At 55.4% G+C, this 18,444-nt stretch overlaps 2 protein-coding genes across 2 annotated transcripts in view; both read left to right on the top strand.

Moving 5' to 3' along the window:
- USP36 (ubiquitin specific peptidase 36) overlaps positions 1–18,444 on the top strand; it is a 272,438-nt gene that overhangs the window by 160,226 nt on the left and 93,768 nt on the right. The gene's annotated exons all lie outside the window — the stretch shown is intronic.
- TIMP2 (TIMP metallopeptidase inhibitor 2) overlaps positions 13,636–18,444 on the top strand; it is a 51,182-nt gene continuing 46,373 nt past the window's right edge. The window contains exon 1 of the mRNA XM_058561795.1: positions 13,636–14,061. Coding sequence (XP_058417778.1) covers positions 13,932–14,061 — 130 coding nt within the window. The 5' untranslated portion in view covers positions 13,636–13,931. The remainder of the gene's footprint in view (positions 14,062–18,444) is intronic.

Genomic DNA, 18,444 nt, shown 5'->3' with positions numbered 1-18,444 from the left:
CCAGACAACAGCAAGGGAGGCGTGGTGCTGTCACACAGGGTGGGCACCTGGTGCTGAAATCACCAGGCCACATGAGGACCCCCATACCCCACGGGGACAAGATGCCGTCTGGTGGGTGATTCCCAGGCCGGGCTACTTGTGGTCCTTTCTCAGCAAGGGTCACTTTCAGGGAAACACCAGACATACGAGGTGGAATGAACAGGTGGAGCACAGGGGATTTTTAGGGCAGTGAAATACCCTGCAGGATACTGTAATAGCGGGTACACGTCATTACACATTTGCCCAAACCACAGACTGTACAACACCAAGGTGCACCCTAATGTAAACTGTAGACTCTAGTTAACAATAATGTATCAATATTGGTTCAACTGTGCAATGGACCAAGTGCTTATGTCCCCTCAAAATTCATATGTGGAAACCTAACCCCCAGGGTGCTGTTAAGGTGGTATTGGGGGGGGGCTTCAGGAGGTGAGTAGGTCATGAGGGTGGAGCCTCGTGAGTGGGATTAGTGTTCCTATAAAAGGGACCCCAGAGAGCTCCCTTGTCCCTTCTGCCCTGTGTTCATAGGACACAGCGAGAAGACACCGTCTGTGAACCAAGCAGATGGCTCTCACCAGACACCAAGTCGGCCAGCACCTCGATCTTGGACTTCCAGCCTCCAGACTGTGAGAAACAAATTTCTATTGTTTAAGGCCCCCAGTCTGTGGGATTTTGTTATTGCAGGGAATAGGGAAAACAGGGTGGGGGGATATATGGGAACTCTCTGTACTGTCTGTTCAATTTTCTATAAACCTAAAACTATCCTAAAAATTAAAGTCTATTCAGCAAAAAAAAAAAAAATTATTCCAGTAAAAAAATTAATAATAATTTAAAAAGTGATTTAAAAGCAATCTGAATATTTAATGAAGCCTTTTAATGAAGGCATCACATTCAGATACTCAGCAGAACTTCCCTGATCCCTCTTTTCCCTGCTTTCCTTACATCACACCCCAGGGTCCCTCCCCCTCCACCGGTGTCCCCAAAGCTGTCACTCCATCCCAGCCCACGTGTTTCACTCCCCCTCTTTCCCCTCCTGTCTTCCGGATGGCTCTGTCGACTTCACTTGCTATTTTGCCCGAAGCTCTGCCTCTGCCAGCCCAAGAATGAGAAGCTACTCTCACCTTCTTCTGCTTTCCCTCTCACCCACGACTTCACTCAGAGGACCCGGGTCCCAAGGCCAGGAGCCAAGCCAGCAGACCCCATGGTTCTGGGGTCCAGGGTGGGTGCCGGGCGGCAGTAAATACTCACATTTTGGGGGGTGGTCCTGCCCAAAAGGAGACAATGACGATGGAGAAGCTGGTGGTGACACTGTGGGGAGCCCCGTGCCTTACTGATTAGATCACAGTGGACGAGCTTGGTTCTGCGGGGCTGGCTTAGAGTCGAGAAGGGTGACAGCTGGCTGGAAAACATGCAGGGCTGTCAAGGAGGGCAGGGGCCATTCTTCTGCAGAGGACAGAGTCCGAGAAAGCAGAGGTGGCCGCGTGCCACCAAAGCTCTCTTCCTGGGAGTGTGTGGTCTGAGCCTTTGCCCCGTCTTCCCACCCTGTTCCTGGGGTCCCCCTGACAAGCCGGGGAGCCATCCCTGTTTGTCTCAGCACTCTCTGGCCTGAAGGAGAAGCCTCAGCCCCAGGCTCCTCTGGGAGGCGGGCCTCTCCTGTCGTCCGCCCCGCCTCTCCCTCCCTGCCAACATCCCCGCAGATGCCCTCTGCTCCAGCCGGCCTGTCCTCACCAGGTCCATGCCCAGAAGCCAGGCTGGCTCCCCTCTCTGCCTCGGGAAAGCCAGCCTCTCCACCTGGAAAGCCTCTTTTCCCTGACTCTCTAAACTCCACTCCTTCAAGGCCCAAATTCCACCATCCACATGTCTTTTTTTTTTTTTTAAACAGTTGTTTTGAGACATAATTCAAATACTATACAATTCACCCATTTAAAGTGTACAATTCTGTAGTTTTTAGCATATTCACGGTTATGCAACCATCTCCACAGTTAATTTTAAAACATTTTCATCACTCCTAAAAGAAACCCCCCATCTCCCCTCCCCCCTCCCTCAGCCCTAAGCAACCACTAATCTACATTCTGTTTTTATAGGTTTGCCTATTCTGGACATTTCAGATGAATGGAATCATATAATATGTGGTCGTTTGTGTCTGGTTTCTTTCACTTAGCATGTTTTTGAGGTTCATCCCTGATATAACATGTGTCAGTCCTTCATTCTTTTTGATGGCTGATCAGCACATTTCGTTTATCCATTTTATTTATTTGTTCATCATTCGATGGACATTTGGGTTGTTTCTACTTTTTGCTATGATGAATCCACCGCCCACACTTAAGCCTTTTCCAAGCAGCAGCTCTGTGCATCATAATCTCTTCCCTACACAAGTATTTCTACCAATAACCACAATCTACCAAGCACCAACCACGTGCCAGGTTCCAAACTGGGCGCTTGTTGTGTCAACAGGGGAATGCCCACCATCCCCAATGCACACAGTAGGTATTGTTATTTCCACTTTATGGATGAGGAAGCTCAAGTCCAGAGAAGTAAAGAGATTGGCCAACATCATAGTAGAAATTGCACTCGAACCCAGGTCTGTACTGCAACAAAGTCCTCCTGGTGTGTTTATCTCATTTTTGGCATTTAATCCTTCGTTAATTGGGTTTTTCGTATTTTGGAGTCTCCTCAAAATTGTAAGCCCCTTTAGGGTAAGGACCATGTCTCATGGTCCTTTAGTCTTAGATCCACTACGTTATTGGACATTCCTTCCACACATATCTGTAGAGTTCCTGTTGGTTTGCAGTCTGTGGGGGCTCTGTGCTTTTCGTCTGCTCAGCATCCCTCCCCTTAGCTTCTTCCTGGCTACAGGATGGGCATGTGGCTCAGGCCTGGCCAATCAAAGCCCTCAATCGCACTGGCTGCGGTGATTGGCTCAAGGATGGACATAGGATCCACGCCAGGCCAATCAGAGCCTTCCTCTTTATTTTGCCGTAGTAACAGCTGAGGACACCTGCTTCCTCTTGGGACTGGGAGCTATAAGGACCATCAAGCCTGGAACTGCCCTTGGCAACTTCATCCTGCCTCCTGGGGAGAGCCTGCATGAGAATGCCATGCAGATGTTAAAACTGGCGTTGCAGGAAAATATTTAATGACATGGAGAGATATCCACGATACTTCCTTGGGTTTAGAAAAAGGAGGCTACAAAACAGTACGTACACTATTACTTGCTATATATGTGTTCATCTATATACATGTGCAAATAACAAAATGGATGATAGATGCCAAAATATTAACAGTAGTTCTCTCTGTACGAATATTGGTTATATTTTTTCTTTTTGTTTGTCTGAAATTTCAAAACTCAGCCTGAATTCTGTACTTTTTAGAAGCTTTTGTTGTTTTTCTGTTTTTTTATCTTAAGGAGAGCTCATGCAGTCACCCTCAAGAAGTCATTTCTGGCGCATTTCTCTTGGGGAGGATTTCATTCAGCCTGAGTCCTCTCGTTTGCGTTTTTAAAGCACACACTTTTCCAACACCCAATTATCTGCCCTGGTCCTGGGTCTTCCCCACCCTTGGCCGCTCTGCTCACCTGGGCCCCCCTCGGCCACCAGGACCTGCAGTCCCGGCTGTTCCTGAGTGACGTCATCCCCCCCGTGTCTTCCGGACTCCTGGAGAAAGCCAGACCTCCCCCCCCCCACTCATCCTGCAGGGTGTTGTGTTTTCATTCTCAGCTTACAAGGAACCTGCAAAAAATATTTTCCTTGGCAGCCAATTAGAGAGTCGCAGCCCCAGACATGCCTTCCAGGTGACGTCCGAGCCTGGAGCAGCCGCTGCCCTCCCCGGCTGCCAGGAGACACGGTCATGGACAAGGCCAGGGTTCAGACCTCATTGCCTTGAATAGGGCTCTTCCCCCATCACGGTTTGAGAGACCACAAGGCCTGGGAGATGGGGCCCCACAGGACCTTTCTAGTGGATCAAACCTCTCTCCAGCCGATGGCACAAGTCCATCCTGCCAGGGGGTGTGGATGGCCCTCCAGAGGCCCAAATCCTGACTGCCTCCTCCCACTGCTGAAGGGTCTCACAGGCAAGCAGTCAAGGGCCCAACTGTCCCCCTAGCCTGCGTGTCTCCTTGTGGGGGCCCTGCCCTCTCTCCAGAGAGGTGTCCACTCCCGCTCCCCTTCTGAGAAGGCCTGTCCTTCAGACCCCGGGCCCGGACTCTCCAGTTGGTGCCGGTGGCCACAGTCATCAAGCCTGGTGTGGGTAGTCACCTGACCCCGGCCGGCTCTTCAGACCCTCATGCAGAAGAATGTGACCCTAAGGAAGAATGAACTGGATGAGAGTATTTGAACTGATAGGGCAGCAGAGTGGAGCAGAGAAAGCCAGGGAGATAAAGGAGCCTGAGAGGCAAGTAGTTGAGATGAGCCATTCAGGGGAAGGAGAGGAGCAAAGGGAGAAAGTACCCTGAGGGCTCTCCCCATTCCTGCTGTCCAACTGTACTTTTTGCTTGTAAGTTACACGACATTCCCTGCATCCTTTGAATAAAGCCCACTTGAGTTCAACTGTCTCATCTGGTGTTTATTCCCTACAACCCAAAGATCCAGACCTGCTTACACTAAGAGTCTCTGTCCCCAGCTGGGAAGATGCTCCTCGCCTGCCTCCAGGAGGAGGGAGATGGCCTCCTTTCCTTCCTCCTTCCTCCCCTTTGCTGCTCATTCCCAAGGGGCTTGAGTTCTTGAAGAAAGTGCTTCCCTGGGACTGGACACTTCCCCAAACCCTGGTGTCCAAGGGGTGGGTTGAGGGCAGAGGGACCTTCCAGATCATGACCAAAAGTCACCAGGCGGCTGTGGTTCGGTAGACCGTAAAAAGCACGCTGTTTGGACACGCCGGCTGGTGGGTAAAGGTAACAGGTTTTGGAGTCTGGTGGATTGAGGTTGGACCCCTGACTCTGGCTGTGTGACCTGCTTTTGTTTCTTGGCCCCATCGTAGCCAATGTCACCCAGGATTTGCCGTGTGCTGGACACCTTCCTATGAGCCCCTCTAACAGCACTGCTTTGGGATCCCATTTTCCAAACAAGGATGCAGAGCCGGGAGAGGTGAGCAATCGTGCTCAAGTCACACACCTGGTTTACCTGACTCTCGGGAGCTGGTTTTGCCCTAAGAGAAAAAAGTCTGTGCTAAGATAAACCCTCATAAAATTAAGTTAACACGCTTCTCTACCAAGAAGAAGAGAAGGTAAACCTTCCAAAAAAATGTTCTTCCAATATTTACACAGGAACTTCAATGTCTGGGATTTGCTTCAAAATAATCCATTGGGGCGGGTGTTCTGATGAAACAGAATTGGATGAGCTGATCATTTTCGAGGCTGGGCATTGGTAAGTAGGTGAGCATTATACTGTTCTCTCTCCTTGTGAATATGCTTGGAAGTTTTCATAATAAAACGTTTTTTTAAAAGCAGCAAGTAGGAACCCGGCCAGAACTGAGGAGTGATCCGGCAACAGATGTCAGGGTGCAGGCAGTGAGCCCCGACACACACGTAAGGAGCCCGGAAGCCCTCCCCGTGGCCCCGCCGCCAACCATACTCCCTCCCCACCCCTCTCCCTGTTGACTCCCATGTCATCCAAGAACCCTCGGCTCTGAGTAATAAATGCGCCTCTCGGCGGGACATGTGTTTTCAATCATTCTGCTCAGCGGTGAGTCACCACCAACAGCTGCTGCCTGTCTCCGTCTCCCACCACTCACCTTCAGATCCGCCATGCTGACAGCCCAGGCCCTGCCCCCACCCCAGCTCTGTGCTCAGCCCGCCTGACCCTCTTGGAGCTCCTGTGTCCTCCTACCTCTAGGCCTTCACTCAGGCCAGTCCTTCCATCTAGAACATCCAGATCTTCCATCTTCATGCAGGCCAGTTTCCCCATCTAGAACCATGCCTCCCCGCTTTATCTGGATAACTCTTACCAACCTCCAGGGCTCATTTATCCCAGGCAGCCTCTCCAGACCACCCCGACCTCACTGACGGCCTTGCTCCACCATCTAGCACCCTACACCCGCTTGGCAATCGTCTCTGTCTGTGTTTCTACTAAAGGGTGGTTTGTGCTGGAGGAGGGAAGAGACTGCTTTAGTTCCATCCCCATCCCCAGCTCTGCACATGCCTGGCACACAGCTGGCGCCCAAACATGTTGAATGAATGAATGAGCTATAACCTTAAGAAGTAGGGCGTCATGGGGAGACAGACATGAAGACAAGGAACCCATGAGAGAAAACACAAGGAAACTAAGGAGTCCAGGTCATGGGCTACAGAAGGGCAGTTTCCATCTCTGCCCCTCCTCAGGGCAACCCGCTCTCCACACAACCCCAGATGGGCATCGCCCTAGGGTGGAAATCAATCACCTGCCACCATCAGCTGGCTGGGCTGGCTGGGCTGGCTCTCTGGAGCAGGGTGAGGAGGGATCTGAGGCCACTTCCAGGCTGCATGGGGAAGGAGGGCTAGAGCCACCTGTGTCTGGTGGGGACTGGGGGGTCGGGGCGCGGGGAGGGCCAAGAAGGGAATGCCTGTGGGCTACTTGCCAGACACGAGGCCACGTCGGGGCATCCCCTTACCCGTCCTGAGGAGTCAGACCACAGTCCGACTTGATGGGGAGCACCGAGGGGGACCCAGAGCATCCTCCACGTCTGCAGGAAGCCCAGCGCAGCTTGGGTGCTGGGAGACATTGCCTGCCCAGACCCCAGTGCCTTCCCTGTGGGCATCCATGCAACATGGATCTGGGGTCAGGTGACACCTGTGAGGGGAGGCTGAGCAGGAGCTGAACAGAAGGGGCACTGAGCAATGACTAGCTGGCAGCCTTGTTCCGGGCGAGGGAATGCCAGCACAGAGCCAGGGTGACACGGGAAGAGGAGAGAAGCAGCGGCATTTGGGGTAGGACTGCTCACACGAGCCCACTTCTACCCAGGGGCTGGGCAAGCCCAGGGAGACACGGGACCAGAGCGAGCCCCTGTCTGTCAGCCCCTCTTGCCTGTGGAGCTGGGCAGCTCTCTCCTAGCTGAGGAGAGGATGAGAGTGCCAAACACAGAGGGCCAGCGAGCCAGACCCCAAACTCCAGAAACCAGCTGGAAATGGCAGCAAGGACTTGATGAATCACTTCCCAAGGAACCGGGCTTCTCTCGGCCTTTATCACAGCTCCGTGGCCTTCTGATCTCTTTGTTGGTGACCAGAGCCACCCCAAAGCAAGCTCTTTCTGTCGTCTGGCATTTCAAGGCTGAGTGAGGGCCTTTAGGAATTCTGTCTCTCACCCTCACCCTGTACTCCACAGGGTGACGTCTAGGGGCCGAGACCTATCCCATATGCTCCAAAGCCGGTCACAGAGGGATGGAGGCAGGTTGGAATCTGAAGGTGACAAGACGCTGGACTGGGGACAGAGGAGCTTGGTGCTGGTGACCATAGGGCTGACCTCACTGAGAACCTGAAGCATCCCTGGAGAAGAGAGTCGGGGGCGGGAGAAGGAGAAAAAAAGAAGACAAGGCAGCAACATAGAAAGAAAAATAGGATTGGGGAGAGGGAAGGAGAGAGAGAGGAAATTCTTGGGCACAGTCCTAATCATAGCCTTGAAATGAAATTTACTGCTGCACTCAGCATGGGACGCCAGCCAGCGCCTCAAACCAGCCCCCCTTCTGTTTGGATTAGGCGATGACATCATGGCCATGGGCCGTCACTCCCGACACCAAAGGAAGAGGAGGACGGCGCTGCGGCGGGAAACCTGGGCCTCGCCTCTGGGCTTCCAGGGAGGGAACCTGAAACCACGAAAACTCAGCCTCAACAAACCCCTGCTGAGCTGGGCAGCCAGTTCCCGAGGTGTCCCCGCCCCTTGCTCCTGGCCAGCCCCTGGTCCTGGAACGCCAGCTGAGGCTGTGTCCTGGAGAAAGCCCGGGATGGAGGAGCACTGGGTTCCCATCTCTGCTCGCTGGCCCTGCTCCCTAACCCGCCCATGAAAGGAAGCACATGACCACATGCCCAGGGCCAAAAGGAAAGAGCCTGGGCAGGAGAAAATGCAGAGCAGCAGGCCTGATGGAGAGCCACGCTCACCATCTCTCTCAGTCCTTTGTTTTTCACAGGAACGAAGTCTAAGCGAGGACCCAGGAGAGCCCGTGCAGGGAGACGTGGGAGGCAGACAGGTGGGCCAGTGGGCAGTGGAAGAGGAAGGTAGAGCTCAGGTGTGTGGACTCCTGGGAATCCTGGGGTGCAGATTAATGCAGGAGCTGCTCCCAGAACCCTCCCTCACTCCTCGAAGGAGGGCACGGGGCCCTGCTTGAACCCGCCTGGCAGGACGGGAGACCCTTCTGAGTCAGAGAGGTAAAACATGGCCACAAGGAGGAGAGGCAGTGCCGTTTCAGAGTCCATGTGGGACAAGGTCTGCAGAGGCGTCCAGGCACAGGGGGTGACATCGTTGCTGTGCCAGAGCCGCTCCCTTGGAGGAAGGGGTTATGTGCTTCCAGTCCACGCACGTGATCCCAGACGTTGTAGATGTGGCAGTCTCCTCAAGCCAATGCCCTCCTGAGCTTCCCGGCCACCCCCAGGACAGCAACCGTCCCTGCCTCCTTTCTTTCTGAAGTGATTCTAGACTGGACCAGAGCCACAAGGGTTGGTGTTGAGACCGCTGCCCGGTCTGTGAAGGCTGTGCTCTGCATAGCAGGGAGCAGGGGTGCAGACCCAGGCAGGTTTGCAAGGTGGGTGCCCTGGCCCAAGGCTGCCTTTGGGAGGGGAGGAAGAGGGAGTGACAGAGGTGTAGGTGAAGAATGAAGGAGAAGGGCCAAGCCCCACCTCCTTAAAGATGCCCTATGGGGTGGCATAAAATACAGCCACAGACGCAGCACAAGAAATCCCAGTGGAAGACGTGAGCCAAGAGTAGTGTGGACGACAGAGGGGTCATTTGGACGACAGAGGGGTCATTTGAAAGTAAGTGCCTTGAGGAGCTGACAGCCCTGGCAGGCTCTAATAATGCTGTACAGACAGTAGAGAAAAGTATCCGTATTTCTGCCCCAGGAGCTGTCCATTTTAGGGTTGAAAACTGCTTTCTCTGCACAAGGAGAGGATATGACACCCATCCCGTCACCTAAGCTCCCACCACTGGAGACACTCCACTGCCTTTTCAGTGAACACCGTTTATACATCTGTCTACATCCATGCATATGTATAATTTCATATAAATGAAATATTATGCATGCTGTTTACTCATGGACAGTTTTTAAACACAACCTTTCTAATATCCCTTGCCTCCCCTCTCTCCCCTGAGAACCAGTGTGGACCGGCTGGTGTGTCATCCCCCCCGCTCTCTGGTCACACCTTGATACACTGACTCTCCCATATGCATTATTATTTGCTCGACAGAAATGGGACCTTGCTGTTTACATCTCTATATTTTGCTTTCTTCACGGCCAAAGATTTTTATTAGTTTTGCTAGGTTAGGGATTATTGACCAAGGCGGTTTTGCCCCCCAGGGGACATTAGGCAATGTCTGGAGACATGTTGGGTTGTCACAACCGGGGGGGGCGGTGCTATTGGCATCTAGAAGGTGGAGGCCAGGGATGTTGCTCAACACCCCTCAGTGCACAGGACGGCCCTGCCAGAGAATGCCTGGCCCAAAGGTCAGCAGGGCCGAGGCTGAGAAGCTGGCCCAAGCTGAAGAGGACAAGTCATGGAATTAATGAAAGGAAACGAAAATCGAAACGTCCTTTAGAGTGTCCGCTGCTGATCAAGAAGATGCTTATGTTGACTGTGCAGTGAACTGTGGGCCAGTTCGTGCCACAGACGGCCCAATCATTCTTGACTCACCTTCCTGTCATCTTCGGGATGTCCCGTGGTAAACAGGGAACGTTGGGGAGAGATGTCTGGGCTGGGTGGCACCACGCACCTACTGGGGCCATGAGTCTGATGTCCAGAGTTGACGGGGAGCCCGTCGTGACCCTGATGCCAGCTGCCCCTTCTTCTCTGAAGGCCACACATCACAAACTGCAGAAACTTGCCAGACTGCCAGGCACACTTCCTGAGTGTGTGGGGCCAATTTTAATGCCCATACATTATAGAGCGTCTGGCTCTCCGGAACCTGTTGGAAGGAGTGTGGGGGCTTCAGCTCCGCTCCAGCTGTCTCTAGGGAGAGAATGTTCCAGGCTCAGAAGGAAATGGATCTTCTCCAAACTGGGAGACTGACTCTACAAGAAGAGGCGCTTCCAATGACCGTCCTCGTGCTGGGTGGACAGAGCCTGGTTCAGAGGGCCTCCTGCCCGAGGCCTGTGAGGTCATTCTGACTCTGTTTACCTGAGGGGAGCGGGAGTGAGGAGGCATTGGCACTTCCTCCTGGCCCTGGACAACATTTACTCTGCCAAGCCAAGCCCAGGACATGTTTGCTGGGTGTACTCATGTCACATGCTGGGATGGGCCGACAGCTCTGCTGGGTCCTGTGATGGGAAAGTCTTTGAGGGGGAGGCAGGGGCAAGGTGAGTGTTCCTGGTGGGAAGTGGTGGCCCAGGGAGTGTGGTCTGAGGGTCCTGGAAGCCCCCTCCCCACTGGCCTGGTAGGTGCTGCCCCCTCCTGTCTACCCTGAGTCCTGCTGGGAGCCACAGATAAAAGCTGAGGTCCAGCAGGCTGTGGTCAGAACGCACACGGGGGCCCGGGCCAGGGTCTCCTACATGGCTCCTCTCTAAGCCCAATATCGAGGCAGAGGAGGCTGGTCAGGAGAGGGGGTGACAGAGGGAGCTACCAGCCCCAGGGGCCTCCTTCCCCGTTCCCTCTCCTGCCTGAGTGCAGTGTCCTGACCCTGTCCTCTCTCCCAGGGCAGAGGTCAGACCTGCAGCCGGTCCCCTGCATTCCTCCTGTGCTGTGTTGCCCTCTTGGCGGTGGAGCAGCGAGCACAGAAAGAGCATCTTGTTGATGCCGGTAGCCAGGTTCTCACCTATTCCCATCTTCAGTAGCTTCTGTATCTGAGGTCTCAGGTCCCTTGGTTTTGAGATGGGAAGATTCTAACTGGAAGAGGATGATGGAGAGGAAGGAGAGGTCAGTGGGACTGAGGCTGGGCTCCCGGGAGCCAAGGCCACCGTGGGCACTGGGCGGCAGTAATGGCTGGGGCAGGTCGGGGTGTGGTGGGGGACACTGAACTGGGAAGACATGGAGGTTTCAGGGACTGCTCTGTCCCTTCACCTGCTCTGCCCTCTGAGAGTCATTTAACGCTTGACGCCTCATGCCTCGTGACAACAGCCACCACGTGCACCAGATTTTAGAGCCTTAGGTCAGCCATTCACAGCAATGCACTAGGAAGGGACTTTTTATCACCATTTTGTCGATGTGGAGGCGGGGGCTTGGCGAGGCCATGAAGGCAGCTGGGCTGTGAGTCTCCCAGTCACGCCGGAGCCCTCTGCCCCCATTCCTATCGACCCCACCACAGAGCTGTGTGCTTGCAGAGGGGCCCACTCTGCCCATCTGCTCCAAACCCTCCAAGGGCTCTGACTTCGCACTCAGAATAAAATGCACATCCCCTCCCAGCCCCTCTCCCTGCCTCCTCTTCCCTCACTTTCCTCCTTCACTGGCTCAGGGGGCTTTCCCCTCACTGTCCCGGGGAATTTGGCTGTCCTATGGACTTTTTTTTTTTTTTTTTTTGGTGAGGAAGATCAGCCCTGAGCTAACATCCCTGCTAATCCTCCTCTTTTTGCTGAGGAAGACCCGCTCTGAGCTAACATCTATTGCCAGTCCTCCTCCTTTTTTTTTTTTTCCTCCCCCCCAAAGCCCCAGTAGATAGTTGTACGTCATAGTTGCACATCCTTCTAGTTGCTGTATGCGGGACGCGGCCTCAGCATGGCCGGAGAAGCGGTGCGTCGGTGCGCGTCCGGGATCCGAACCCGGGCCACCCGTAGCGGAGCGCGCGCACTTAACCGCTAAGCCACGGGGCCGGCCCTGTCCTATGGACTTCTGAATGTCCTGCTCTTCGGACAGTGTCCACTGTAGATGCTCAAGTAAGCATTGCTGATGGATGGAAGGAAGGAAGGGAGGGAGGGAGGGGCGGGGGGGGGCGAGGAAGGAAGGAGGGGAGGGAGGGAAGGAGCAAGTCCAGGCTCCTTATTTCCACCCCTGTGCAGCTCCCCTTTCTGGCCACCATTGTAACGTATTTCTGACCCTCACATACACTAGATCACTCCCTGCATATCTTTCCTACAAGACTAACAGCCCCTAAGTTATCTGTTTCTCTCATAAACTGACAAATTGATTTTAGATTCTGTAAAGTTCAACAGCATTTTGTTCCACTTGTAATAAAAAAGAAAGGAAGAAAGAAAAAGCCTACAGGTGGCCAACATGTTATAATTTCCCGAATACACTGTACTTTAAAAAGTTAGCATCAAACATCATTTCACAAACGACATAACTCGATTTTATATGCACAAAAGCTGAAAAAGTGACTTTGGGTTTGTCAGGGTGCTAAAAATAACTGCTCTGCCTATTTAACTTTTCTCCAAGTTGTCTGTTTCAAAGCACACGTAAACAAAAAGACACTGTTTTTCCATTCTTTCAGTATTTTCCAGTTTCGTATCTCAAGTCAGCACCACACCATGCAGCAGGCAATTACTCTTTAATTGTGTCATTTTCCTCCATTTACTTCTCCCTACTAGATGACAAACGCCCTGCGGGCAGCAGTGAGGTCCTCTGTGTACCAGCGCCCATGCAGAGGGCTGGGGGCAGGCTCAGCGACAGGTAGACAGCGACCCCGGTGGTCACACTTCACATGTGGTTCACACCTCTAAGTTCCTCTGCCTTTCCTGGAACACACTGTTTTGGGAAAAGTCCTTCAGCTCCCACATTTGTGGGCTAAGGGAGGGAACTGTGAACAGAGCCCAGCAAAGGCCTTCATCCAATCCTACCGCCTGCTGGGCTCCTGGGCCCACCCTCCTGGCTCTCGTTGACTGGTCAAAAATATGGCCAGTTTAGATAAAATCCTGTTTTGTTCATAGTAACCACGCCCCCTCCCCCTTCCACCAGACTGGCCAAGCGCACTTAAAATTCTAAGGCCTCCATATGAAAAAGGAATCCTCAGTAAGCTTCAGGAGGCCACCCACCCACAGAGGGCATGGGGAGGGGGCGGCAGGGAATGACCCCTGCTCCACATCGCACATCTGTTTTGCTCAATCCCTGGCTAGAATCGAAGGGAACCCGGGGTGGAAGGGAATCAGGCAGTGTACACCTCCCGTGCCAAGCTGGAGGGGAAGGGGTTTGGGGGACGCCGCCTAGTGCCCTGGAGGGGTGGGCCGCGAGTCCCAAGTGCTGAGTCAGGGCCCACTGGGCGCTGTCCGCCCCGCAGCGCCCCCGCCCCCCATCTCTCGCGATTTGGGCGGCTGTGGGGTGCTGCCCCGGGCGGTGGGAAGCCAGGTGCGCAACGGCGGGCTCCAGACGTACCAGGCCCGGCACAACAAAAGCCCTGGTTTGGGAGAGGGCCGGGGAGGCGCGGGAGGCGCGCGAGGAGGGGGCGCCGGGAGCTCCCGGAGCCTGCATTGGCCGCCCGCCACCGGGAGGCGGAGCCGCAAATCCTTGCAGCGCAATAAATGGCCGGCCCGGCGCGAGCCCGCAGCGCACACATCCATAGAAGGCGGTGGAGGTAGCCGGGTCTCGGGCCGCGCGCGCTAGCTCGCCCCGCCGCCCCTCACCCGCTTTCTTCTCCGCCGCGTAACCCGCTGCCCGGCCCCCGCTGGCCCCTCGCCGCCCCGGCGACAGAGACCCGAGAAAGTTTGTGCGGCGAGTGCGGGCCGGGTGCGGAGGGCGCGCCCGCGGAGCGCAGCGGAGCCCCGCGCAGCCCCCGCCCGCCGAGAGGGGAGCGCCCCGAGCCCAGGCGGCGGCGGCCGAGCCCCGAGCCCGCGCCCCCGGCCCGCGCCCCCCGCTCGCCATGGGCGCCGCGGCCCGCAGCCTGCCGCTCGCGCTCGGCCTGCTGCTGCTGGGGACGCTGCTCCGTCCGACCGACGCCTGCAGCTGCTCCCCGGTGCACCCGCAACAGGCGTTTTGCAATGCAGATGTAGGTAAGGACGGCGACCGCGCCCCGGCCCGGTGCCCATCTCCCCCGCGGGGCGCGCGGGACCCCTGATGTTCCGCAGGCGCCCCGCCCGCCGCATTTTGCAGAGGACCCAGCGCCCGCCTCCCGGCCCTCGGCGCCTTCTTGAATCCTGCAAGTGGACGCCAAAATCGCACTTTCTTTTTCCCTTCCTTTTCTCCCTTTCCTTCCTTCTCTGCTGAGATGTTCTCAACCTCAAAATTCCACCGAAATTCCGCTGCAGCTCCAGCCCCGGAAAAGGGAGCCAGGGAACGGATTGGGTTTTGGCAGGCGGAGGACCCTGGGATGCCAGGGCGGGGGCGGGGAGAGTGGGGGACATACCGTGGGGCGGGGTGGGGGGGTGGTCACGGCCTCGGTGGGCTGGAAGACTGGGGGCCCCAGGAAGAAACTCAACAGGTGAGATGGGAGTTGGGCTCCTCTGGACTTGGGGCTCGGTGGGGAAGGGCTTCTCTGCCTGGGCCTCTCCCACCAGCACCATTTGGGGGCTCACTGGATTAAGCCTGGGTACAATGGAAGCTTCTCTCCCCTGGGCAGGTTCCTGGGCTTGGACGGGCAGCTGAGAAAGGGCTGCAGGGCCAGCTCTTTGCTCTACACCCTGCCCAGGAGGCAGCGTGCCCAGGGCCAGACAGAGAGGATGGTCCTTGAGTGATTTGGTGCCCGTGACTGCTTTTTCAGGACATTCACAGCAACTGGAGACTTTGGGGCACCTGAGGTTGTGTGGCTGCTTGGAATCGCCAGAAAATATCTTGTCACCCTCAGGACTCCTTGTCCCCCAAAGATGGGAGCTAGCGAGGGAGGGAGGAGCCCACTTGTTTGTTCTGATTCACAGAGAGGCAGGAGACAGAAGCAGGGAGAACGCAGCAGAACTGGGAGGAACCAGCTGGGCCCTGGAGGTTTCCATCCAGGTCTGACACTTGCAGGCCTCTGCCTCCCTGGTAATGGTCAGCCAGGTTTTCCTGGGGCAAGTTCAGTTTAACCAAAAGGACAGATGTGTAGCAGGTGGGCCTCTGCAGCCCCCTCTGACTTCTCAACAGGTTTATTTTCTGGTCCTGCATCTGTGCCAGCTGAGCATCCTGTTGCCAGGCCAGATGTGGTGAGGCTGGGCTCCCCTCACCTTTGCAGACTCAAAGCCAGGGTCTCTGGGTTTCTTCTGTTGTCAGCCACGCCTTCCTGATCTCCCCACACCCCACCCCACATATACCCCCCCCCCCCGCCCCCGCGGCTCCTGGCCACACCCTAGTTGGCTGCCTAGCCAGGGAGTCTTTAGGTGCTCCTATCAGTGGGCATCCCGTGACTCAGGCCACCTGGCTTGGAGCGCAGTGCGTGCTTCAGAGTACTTTCTACGAAACCTGAGTTGGGGGAGGTAAGAACTGTTCTCCCGTTGGCTTTGCTGCTCAGCAAGATTTGAGGGGGAAGGAGAGGCTCCTCCCAATGGGGGAGCCCAGATTGGCCTTCCCTAGGGGTGTCCCCTGGGAGTCCGGGCCTGTCTAGGCCCCTTTGCTAAGAGACAAGCTGTGCTTCTGACTAGCGAGTCATGGGGCAGAATCAGGCCCAGGCCCGGGAGGAATCCGTGGCTCGTTAAGACTCCGAGGCTTGGTTTGCAGGAGCTGAGTGGGAAGGGGCTGGGCCTCGAGGCCACCCCATACTCCTCAGCTGCGTGGGGAAAACATGCAGCTGGCCACTCCCGTGCTTGCGCAGCGTCAGCTAAGGTTGGGGCTGTTTCTGCTTTGGGTTTGGATCAAGGGCAGCAAAGGGTCAGGTTCAAGAAGCTTCAGTTATGTCTTGAGGTTTGCACGTTACTCTCTCCTCCTCTCACCTCCTCTCTCCTCTGCCTGGATCTTCTGGCATTTGTGTCCAATTCTCTGCATCAGAATCATTGGAGAGCCAAAACTTTTAACCCCATCCCAGCTTGGAGGCCCCCTCAGGCCTGCTGATGCTGGAGTTGACTGCAGAGCCCAGTGCAGTAGCTCCCTGGGGCTGCTGTGATGGATTACCACAGACTAGGGGGCTTACAACAGCAGGAGTTGGTTCTCTCTCAGTTTAGGAGGCCCAGAGCCCCACATCAAGGGCTAGGCAGTGTTGGTTCCTTCTGGGGGCTCTGAGGGAGAGTCTGTTCTAGGCCTCTCTCCCAGCTCCTGGCGGCTCCAGGCGCCTTGACTGGTAGACACCTCACTCCCATCTCTGCTTCGTCTTCACACGGCCTTTTCCGTGTGTGTCTGTGTCCAAATTTCCCTCTTCTTATAAGGAGACCAGTCATTGGATTTAGGGCCCACCCTAATCCAGTATGACCTCATCTTAATTTGATCACATCTGCAAAGACCCTTTCCAAATAAGGTGACATTCACAGGTTCTAGCTGGACATGAATTTTAGGGGGATGCTATTCAAGCCAGCTGCCTGATCTCATTTCACACTTAGCCCTTCTGTGCTCGGTCAACTCGGGATCCAGAGCCGAGACATTTCAGGGTGGGCCCCGGGTGGCCCTGGAGTAAACCTCCCAGCGAAAGCAGTGGCCCTTTCCCGTTGCTTCTCCTTTACGTGGTGCAGGTTGCTGACTTCCTTGACAGCAATCCTCCACTCTGGCCTAAAGCAGATCTGCTTGGGGTCTTTTAAAGGTCACTCCGGTCTGGGTCCCTTTACAGACACCGGGAATCTGACTCAGGCCTCGAGTTTTGTAGTTTTAAAAGCCCCACAGGTGATTTTGTGCACCAGGGCCATGACCCAGGGGTCAGGGGAAGAGTGCTGGCCTGGTGCACATTGGGAGTTACTAAAGGCTGACCTTTAATGTGGTGTGCTGGCTCCTTTAACTGCTGACTGGATGCAGGCTTGTTAAATGGCTTGGTGCCTGCAAGAGGCAGTTGGCTTAAGAAGCAGATTTCTGTGTGCCAGTGTGAGGATTTCGGGGAGGCATCTCCCCAGCTCTTGCAGCTGGTAGAGTTGGAACTGTGGTCGGCAGAAAGAGTTGGTCACGTGGTTAGGAGATTTAGGATGAAGGGGACGGTGGGCAAGAGGGGATCTGGGCTCTTCCCGAAGCCCCGCTCCCCGTTCTTTCCAGGAAAGTGAGGACAAGCGGGGAGCATCTCATGTCTCAGCACCCCTCCGTTGTGCTGCTGGCCTCACCTCCTCTCATCTTGCCTAATGGAGCCCTGCGCCATCTCCTGCAAGCCTGCGCAGCCCCAGTAATCTGCTGGGCGCCAGCTCTGGCCATGCTCTTCAGGCAGTGCCGTGGTGCCGGGAGCCTGGACTCAGCCACTGAGCGTCTTGGCAGACCAGGGCTGCTGGGCAGGTTTCTGGAGTCACGGGTAAACCCAGGAACCCTCTGGATTCAGAGAAGAAACTCTCCCCTCCGGCCTGGGGGGCAGTGCCCAAAGCCATATGACTCCAGAAGCACTCCCGTGATGCTGTCTTTCCCATCTCCAGACACTGCTTTCTGCAGACCCTCTGATGGACTGATCACCAGGTGGAGACGGGCCCACAGCCAAGGCCACGTGCTGATTGGCAGGGTGAATGGGCCGGCCTTGTGCACCCAGTGGTGGGACCCAGATAGTGGCCACCCCAGAAAACATGCAGCAGGCCCTTAGAAATGGCTCTGTCTTCACCAGACATGTGTGCTCAGGGGAGACAAGGCAAATGAGATTCCTATAAATTGAATCAGGCCTTAGGTGCATGGGGGCCAGGGTGGGGGTGGTGCCCTTCAAAGGAACTATTGGTGACTCCTGCAGAGTGCATAATTGGTTTGGGTTACATCCTGGTTTTCATATTGGGTTTGTCTATGTTTCAAGAGGCAGTTATGGAGTGGCTGGCTCCCCCTTGGGTGGGTAAGGGAGAAGCAAGGCGTCATCCTATCCCCAGGAGGGGTGCGCTAGACACCAGTGCTAGGCAGTGTGGAAGTAGGTCTAAACCTGTGGGTCAGGGTGTGCAGAAGCCCTGCAGACCCCACCCCGACCGCCAGGGCGTGTTATAACGTCGGTCAGACTCGACGTGCTTTGGGCACATAATTAAGTCACTGTGTGGCAAGGTGAAATGCATTTGCAGCATCTGAAGATAGAGAGTTCTGATGGAGGTTGGGGGGTGGGCAAGGGGACTGGAGTTCCTGGGCTTGTTTTGGACAGTGTCCCTGGAAGGATATGTTCTCCAGGGGAGTGACTGAACCTGCCTTGGGAGACGGGAAGAGATGTGTGAAGGGCACGGAGGCTGCTCTGTGGGTATGGCAGGTGGATGGAAGGGAGCTCACCGGACACGGTGCGTTCCTCCTCCTCTGGGATCTTAGGACACGGTGCTGGCCTGCAGCCTGGGACCTGCTCGGTCCTCTGGAGTGTGCAGTCCTGGCCAGTGGCCCACAAGCTGCAAGCA

The sequence above is a fragment of the Diceros bicornis genome, chromosome 18 (assembly GCF_020826845.1).
Source record: "Diceros bicornis minor isolate mBicDic1 chromosome 18, mDicBic1.mat.cur, whole genome shotgun sequence".
NCBI classification, from domain to species: Eukaryota; Metazoa; Chordata; class Mammalia; order Perissodactyla; family Rhinocerotidae; genus Diceros; species Diceros bicornis.
The sequence above is the reverse complement of the archived record's forward strand: the minus strand, read 5'-3'. Positions and strand labels throughout refer to the sequence as shown.